This window comes from Salvelinus namaycush, chromosome 15 (genome assembly GCF_016432855.1).
Source record: "Salvelinus namaycush isolate Seneca chromosome 15, SaNama_1.0, whole genome shotgun sequence".
Classification (NCBI taxonomy): Eukaryota; Metazoa; Chordata; class Actinopteri; order Salmoniformes; family Salmonidae; genus Salvelinus; species Salvelinus namaycush.
This window is the reverse complement of record NC_052321.1, coordinates 17,941,957-17,949,527: the sequence shown is the minus strand read 5'-3', so window position 1 is coordinate 17,949,527 and position 7,571 is coordinate 17,941,957. Positions and strand designations below refer to the sequence as shown.

General features: G+C 42.1%; 2 protein-coding genes across 2 annotated transcripts; one reads left to right on the top strand and one right to left on the bottom strand.

Annotated features, from left to right (window-relative positions):
* Positions 1-240: 240 nt before the first annotated feature.
* bub1bb (BUB1 mitotic checkpoint serine/threonine kinase Bb) lies at positions 241-3,136 on the bottom strand. The gene is made up of 9 exons (XM_039008908.1): positions 3,010-3,136; positions 2,575-2,743; positions 2,283-2,342; positions 2,011-2,155; positions 1,710-1,906; positions 1,427-1,602; positions 1,105-1,301; positions 934-1,031; positions 241-706 (listed from the first exon to the last, which is right to left on the bottom strand). Exons 2-9 carry the CDS (start codon positions 2,715-2,717, stop codon positions 445-447), a joined length of 1,278 nt encoding a protein of 425 aa, XP_038864836.1. The 5' UTR covers positions 2,718-2,743; positions 3,010-3,136; the 3' UTR covers positions 241-444.
* A 295-nt stretch (positions 3,137-3,431) lies between these two features.
* zfyve19 (zinc finger, FYVE domain containing 19) lies at positions 3,432-6,849 on the top strand. The gene is made up of 11 exons (XM_039008907.1): positions 3,432-3,647; positions 3,785-3,906; positions 4,014-4,067; positions 4,161-4,324; positions 4,412-4,554; positions 4,698-4,803; positions 4,964-5,191; positions 5,414-5,490; positions 5,749-5,850; positions 5,963-6,126; positions 6,260-6,849. The coding sequence occupies exons 1-11, from the start codon at positions 3,594-3,596 to the stop codon at positions 6,333-6,335; spliced, it is 1,290 nt and encodes a 429-aa protein (XP_038864835.1). The 5' UTR covers positions 3,432-3,593; the 3' UTR covers positions 6,336-6,849.
* The last annotated feature ends 722 nt before the right edge of the window (positions 6,850-7,571 follow it).

The following is a 7,571-nucleotide window of genomic DNA, read 5'->3' as shown; positions in this document are numbered from 1 at the left end:
TATTCTACAACGTAGAAAAGAGCAAAAATAAACAATAACCCTTGAATGAGTAGGTGTGTCCAAACTTTTGACTGGTACTGTATATATACACAGCAGTGACAGCTATGCATCGATATGAATTGAACCCTGTCATTCTCACCTCTGGATTTCTCAGTCATTCTCACGCCCTGCCTACACCACTGAAAGGTTCATTCCACTGGGAGGTTACATGAAGCAGGCAAATAAATAATAAAGAGGAAAGACAGATACATAGTGTGTTATTAGTGGTCCCGTCTGGCTCAGTTAGTAGAGCATGACGCTTGCAACACCAGGGTTGTGGGTTTGACTCCCACAGGGGACAAGTTTCAAACTGTTTATATACACAAATGCTAAAATACATACATGATGACACTGATAGTCTGCTACCTAATGATAAAACACTGAACATGTCCTTGTGGAAATGTGTCAGTTTGGAAGACCAGAGCCCGCTTGCTCTTCCTTGCCACTGCCCCCTGCCTTCTTCTGTCGGTAGCGCTCAGCCCGCAGTTCCTCAAAGCAGAACTCGGAGGCGCCACTGAGCAGCAGCTCCTTGCAGTACATGCTATGCTCCAGAGCTTTCCCCTCTTCCTGCTGCTGTTGCTGCAGTCTCTTCAGAGGAGTCTCATCCCTGCAGGGCTTTCGTGCAGACAACACTGAATTCACAGCTGGGTTGATCTTACACGGTGTCCTGGAGGAATAAGGTGTCAGAACAAATAACTAAAACACAGCTGGAGCAGAAACAAACTATGCCAAAGGCATACAGCTCAGGGTTACTGCTGGGTTTAAGTCACACAATTTTGAAATAATTTATTGCTAGACCTACATTTCTTTGAATAGAAAAATGGATCTTTACTGTTCCGGCCGCAGTAGTTAATTCAGTTAGTTATGATTAAGATGATCTCAGTTTACACTCACATAGCTGGAGGCTGATCCGACTCCTCCACAAAGGGCTGGAAGTTTGGCTTGATGGGCAGAGCCACAACACTGTGACCAAACCTGGACTTCATTGGCATCTACAATAGAGCACACACAAATTCAGTCATAAATTATAACAAGCCTTAAGTCCCATTACTGTGTGTCTCATACCTTTACGTTGCTCCATTTCTCAGGCCTCTGCTCGTTCTCCTTGGATCTCGATGGGGGTGGGGCCATCCAAGATTCCAACTTTGGTTCAGAGGGCTCAGCACTGACAGCCTTGTTCTCATCAAAGATCACAAGGCGACTGTTTTGACCACTGCTGGCCAGAGCTGGTGGGCCTTGTAACTGTAGGCTTCGTGAATTACCTGTGAACAAGCAAGTAATATAGAGTCAAAAATCATAAATATATTCTTCTTTATGACATTACATAACCCAACATGACACTTTAACCTGGAATGATTTATAATTTTGAAAAGAGACATGTGCTTACTGCTCAGTGCTGCACCAACTCTACTAATGGGTGCAACAGCCTTTTTCTTCCCCCTGTGTTTTAGATCCACCAGAGAAACCCGCTCAGGCATTGCTGCCTCAGCTTCCTCCTCCTCGTCATTCTCCTCATTCACCATTCCAGACATCACCTGCCGGGACACACGCGCCTGCAAAGCCCTGCAACAGATGACACAAAACATTGAATCATGCTAGGAAAACTAAAAACCACCTCAAACAGCATGGAAGTAGATCCAGTAAAAAAATGAATTAAAGTAGATCCATACTTGTGAAACTGCAGGAGTTTCTCCAGAGGTTCAGCCCCACGCTTGAAGCCCTCCTGGTAGACACTGTCTGCTGTTCGAGAGTTACCCTGATTCTCATACTCCTCAGACCAGGCAATGTAGAAGGAAGCCTGTTGTACTCCTATTCCCTGGGCTCGCATATATGTGTAGATATCCAAAGGCTCGTGACCGCTCTCCGCCTAATACAGGAAGACAGAGTACATACATAGTCATGAATACAACTTGTTTGATTGACACTTGTCACATGTTAAAGCTGTATGAACAAAGGACAAGGGTTACTTACAAATTTGATCCATAGGTCAACATAACGGCTGTCATTGTGATATTTGTTTTCCTCTGTGAAGCGCATCACAGCTCTCTCCAAAAGCACATTAAGGTTACTCTCCTTTCCTCCCTGTGGATAGGTCTGCTCTGTCCATTTAACATACCTGTTCAAAAGGAACCATGTTATCTGGCTACAATAATGACATTATCAATGAACATTAAGACATTCACACTGTAATACTCCTTCAGGTATGATTACAGTCTTGGCCAGAGTAATCCTTTTCATCTTACCGATCCCAAACATCAAGGGGGTCATCTCCATCATACACTCTCAGTTCAGACTCAAAAGCCCTGAAGACAAAAACAATAGGCCTGTTTGCATATTGCCAGCACTGTAAATTCACACCATTCAGCCAAGCCAAGAACCAGAATGCCTTGTGGAACTGCCCCAAAACTGGTTATTTAACGTTAGGTAGCTAGTAAGCAAAAGTCCCACTTTATGCTGTCTCTCCCTCCCATCCCAAACACGGCACTCAAATCCCTGTTTGTAGATAGTTAAGTACTTTAATAAAGGCATCCTTACTGTTTGTGTTGGTTGGTGGCAGAGCTCGAACCCTCTTGCTGTTGACTGAGTGCCTGGTGTAAAACTGATATTGCCCGACCTTTCTTCAAGGGCTGGATGTTCTCTTTGCAAAGTTCCCAGTCTGCCTCTCCACCTTCTGCCATTTTGTTTCTGTAAGTCAGCTAGCTAGCTACAATAACAGCAGACACAAACAATGACAAGCCACACAAGTACATCTCTTGGACAACTTGTAATATTTTACAAGGCAAGTAACAAGCAAGGTATCACGCTTTGAAATATTTTTGCAAAAGCGCTAGCTACAGTAGTTACATAACAATAACTAGCTAGGTGGCTAGCATTAGCCAAGTTAGCCACAGTAGTTAGCTGGTTAGCTACCTACTACAAAGCTAGGTTTCCAAATCGTATTAGGCTAACGTTATATCAAAAATATCTTACCCTGTTAGATAGCTAGATATATATTTTTTCTTCAACAACTTTCTTGATAAAATATGTATATTTTTTGTCGAAGTTAAACAACACTGGACTGGGTCGTTGTCCTTTTCATGCTGGTTGCTCTGTGTATTTTGAACTCGAACCGCGAAAAGATATGAACAAAGCTGATTGGATGGTCACACCAATACGTTAGTAAACGAGAAACTCTTTTGAAAAATTAAATGTATTTTTCGCTGATAGTATATTATTTACTGTGGAATCCAAAACCACTCAAATATAATATCTTCCATAAAAATATGTTTGCTTTACATTTATACTTTAGGACTACATTTATCATGTGGCTGCACGCTCAAGGAATGCTAGGTTGAAGATGGCCAGTTATATTTTGAACCTAGACTTAATGTACATGCAACTTCCGGTGGACTTCCTGATTGATCAATGGATTTTTTCCTGGATAGTCTAAACAAATCTAGCTATGAAATAGTTAGTTTTATGTTTATTTGACAAATGACTGTATCATACGTAGATGGCAAGACGATAGCAGTAGTGGCCGTTCAACCAGATTACATTACTCTAAATCCGGCGAAATGGACAACCGTTGCTATTGTTGTGCATCAAAGTTCACTCTCTTCAGGAAGGAGGTTTGTTTCTACCCCCTAGTAACGTTACTCATTTTCAGTTGCTGTAGTTATCTGAATATTTTACTGCCTATAATTGTCAAATCATCTGGTACAGGTTCGAACTCCTTGTTTTATGTTTTGATTGTCATCTTTTACAGTTGGGCTGTAAGAACTGTGGGCGTTCATTTTGCTCGGGTTGCCTGACTTTCAACGCAGTGGTGCCTCGCTGTGGCAACACCCAGCAGAAGGTCTGCAAGCAATGTCATGGGAATCTCACAAGGTGGAGTGATAATGTAGTTTTGCTTTTCTACCAAAACATTATGCCTATTCAATAACATGGTATTTGATGCGCTGGTTTTGCTTGCTCTCTGAATACTGTTTTGGCAGTGGAGAAAACCAAAATAATGCCACAAGATGGTCCCCTCCTGAAAACTACAAAAAGTGAGTAAAGGTAGGTTGATGAGTCAGTCGACTGTTTGCTATATGTCGCTTATCGGTAGATATCATAACGCCTTTTATATTGTGTTTGCGCAGACGTGTTGCTGCTCTTGAGGCCAAACAAGGACAACCGATTCCACCCCCTGAAACAGGGGGCAGCAGAAATGCCAAACTAGGCCTCATTCCAACCAAACGTCTGAGTAAAGAGGACCTGGCCATCGCTGAGAGGCTGCAAAAGCTGAAAGAGGACACCAAACCAAGTGAGCATTGTTTAACACACTATGTTCCAATAGGCCTATATCTTTACTGATACCTGAAATTATATCTGTGGCCAACCTTTTGTTTAGAGTCCATCCCGTCAGAAAAAGAGATTGAATCCCGCCTGGCTGCCCTGAAGGCTCCTCTCCAGCCTGTACCCTCTGCAGGGGAGATGGAGGACCGCTTGGCAGCCTTACAGGGAAGACCTCCTCCCTCCCAAGCCCTTCTACCTGTGAGTCTGAGCATTAGACTACACATATTAGGCAAAAACTTTCTGTGTTGCTGCTATTTGACCTCATTCATACTGTATCCAAATTCTTCAGATCTTAGTGAAGTATCATTATTGTAATAAGTTAGTTTTGTGGCTCTGTGCAGGTACACCAGCCCCCTGATGTTCGGACCCCAACAGAACAAGCCAATGACCTGATCACTCAGTTGTCAGAGGAAGTTGTCATAGACACCCAACAACCAAATCCTGAAGGTATTTGGATTCTTCCCATCTGTAACTATACCAACTTTAATGAAAAAGTGAGATATTACTGTAGATTAGTCTTTATTCAAAGATAACAATTCAATGGCTTCCTACTCTATCAAGCTGTTGTAAGTGCTGAATCTATTTTCCAACCATGTTTCCATTCCAGGTGTGGATGGTCCCATGAACAACTTGAATAAGCAGGAGGGGGACAGGCTGGAGGAGAACCTGGATAATGGGGGTGGGCTGCAGGATGCAGCCAGGCAGCTGGAGGATAAAAAGAACCGCCTGCTGGCCGACGCCATGGAGGACCTGAGACGGGACCGCTGCTCCCAGGAACAGGTTCTACAGATGGCCAAGAGGCTGGCCCAGCTCAAGGGACAGGACCCTGACAAGGGTAAATTACTAAATGTAGATATTAACCCCCCCCCCCCCCTTCCTCCATATATATACTTCATACAGAATCACACCATAGCTATGAGAGAAAGAGAGGAGAGGAAACCATATTTCAACAGTCACTGGAATGCGTCAGTGTGGTCAAATCTGTTTTCTTGTTTATGTGATGTGTCATCTGTGTTGTAATGATGTGCTGTAACAGTGTTCTGTTATGTTGTTTCAGTCACAATGGAAGACTTCCAACACCCTGACAGCGAGGACGAGACTGAGGAAGAGACCATGACGAGGATACTGAAAAAGGTCTGCAACTAAAAGCAGAACCTACTTTGAATATGTACTTTATCTCAACAGAGTCCTTGTTCTTTTACATTCCTACACATAGTGGCGATGCATATCAACCTCTTTTAAGATAGTGCTACTTTTCATAACCACATGGGGCTGATGTTTTGCCATTTTACTTATAATAGTCATAATTGAAAGAGACAATTGAAGCTGTGATCTGGTAAAGATGAATATGAATGATAAAGCAAACTGTGGTCATTGTTTACTCATTCCCAGCTCACGGAAGAAGCTGCATTAGATGAGGCCAGTGGCTACAACATACCTCCTGAGCACAGCGGCCCTAGGAACATAGAGAAGACAGACGCTCACATGAAACCGGTAATAAACCTGCAGTCCTCCTTGAATACACACACTTCATAGAATTCCACAAATAAATTGCAGATAGTAAAAGAACAAAATTAAATATATATTTGTTTAATCTATGTTATAGACACCAGTTCCTTCAATGTCGTCGAGAACCCCAGCAGCTGTCGTAACCTGTCAGGATTTAGACAGTGACGAGGATGAGCTTCCCTGGTGCTGCATCTGTAACCAGGACGCCTCCATCCGCTGTCACACCTGTGATGGTGATTTGTACTGCAACCGCTGCTTCAGGTACTGCACAATACTACTACTACTATGGCCACATAACTCAAGCAAATCATTGCATTGACATCTATGCAGTGATTTACGAGAAAGTTAGATTCCCTGCGATTCATCCTGGTGTTTTTGTAATGTTTTTTCCCAGGGAGGGCCATGATAAGTATGTCAGGAAAGAGCACCGCACAGCTAGTTACACGGCACCTAAGAAGAAGACGACGTGAGACTGCAGGGGCTGGCACCACTACTATCTGGATGGTCACTCCTGAGAGATGTGTACTATATCTTTAAGAGGCTGGACAGTTTTCTTCAGTTTTCTTTCGCAAGATCACAAAGCGAAGGCTGATCCAAACATTACTACCTGTCTTACAAAGAGACCAAGAAGAAACCATGATTATGTTGCTAATCTAGTGTAATACGCAGCAATCTATCAAGTGTAGTTAAAGATTGCTTCAAAGTGGCTATTCTAGGGGGTAACATTATGGGGTTGCAGCAGCATAATTCAATGCTTAAGATAGCAACAGAATAACTATTGTAGATTCACATGATGTAATGTCTAAGCAATATCAGTCATTCACATGTGGACTGTTGCCAATAATATGTAGTATCTGTGTAATATCAATTTCCCTTTAATATGTTGTGTAAGTCTAACTTACTCTCACAATTGTAAAACATTATTGTATTTTATATGTTACCCTTTGGATTTTGGTCCAATTAAATAAAGGTGTCTGGGCTATTTGTTGTGCTACCTCATTTGTCTCAGAGGCTTAGTTATGAGCAGTGTGGTTTGATTTGATAATGCACTTTAATTGGCTTGCAGATATCTTATTTGTTGTCATGATACTGAGATAGATGTTGAGTTGGGGACAATAACAACATGCACACATGTCGCAGAAACACACGTTTCTCATTTGGGATGATGTCAGCTTCTCAATAGAGGCCCACAGAGGAGCTACTATAAAAGGATTAGTGAGGGCTTTGTTTTCTTTTGGCAGGCAGGGTAGTCTTGGACGTTATTGTTGTTTCCTGTAGCTGCGTGTAATGTAGATATAAGGGATGTAAACAATGTCTGAGCGATTTGAAGTGAATTACCTCGACTAACTTGTACATCCGCACATAGACTCGTTACTGATACCCCCTGTATATAGCCTCGTTATTTTACTTGTAATTATTCTTTACTTTATTTGGTCAATATTTTCTTAACTCTTTCTTGGTTATGGGCTTGTAAGTAAGCGTTTCACGGTAAGGTCTACACTTGTATTCGGCGCATGTGACAAATAAAGTTTGATTTGATGAAAAGTGATTTCCTGTTGGCTTTTTTGCTGTGTGGCCTATTTTCCCACCACTAAAATAACCACAAAACATTGTCACTCTTTTGGCATACCCATAGAATTAGGAATTAGAATACTGAGTATACATAACATTAAGAACTCTTTCCATGACAGACTGACCAGGATGAA

Coding starts and splice junctions, on each gene's coding strand:
- bub1bb (XM_039008908.1), bottom strand. CDS start 2,717: ATGGCAGAAGGTGGAGAGGCAGACTGGGAACTTTGCAAAGAGAACATC. Junction 1,603..1,709: donor AAACTCCTGCAGTTTCACAA/GTATGGATCTAC, acceptor CATCTGTTGCAG/GGCTTTGCAGGCGCGTGTGT. Junction 707..933: donor TCGGATCAGCCTCCAGCTAT/GTGAGTGTAAAC, acceptor TTATTCCTCCAG/GACACCGTGTAAGATCAACC.
- zfyve19 (XM_039008907.1), top strand. CDS start 3,594: ATGGACAACCGTTGCTATTGTTGTGCATCAAAGTTCACTCTCTTCAGG. Junction 3,648..3,784: donor TCACTCTCTTCAGGAAGGAG/GTTTGTTTCTAC, acceptor CATCTTTTACAG/TTGGGCTGTAAGAACTGTGG. Junction 4,555..4,697: donor CCTCCCAAGCCCTTCTACCT/GTGAGTCTGAGC, acceptor GGCTCTGTGCAG/GTACACCAGCCCCCTGATGT.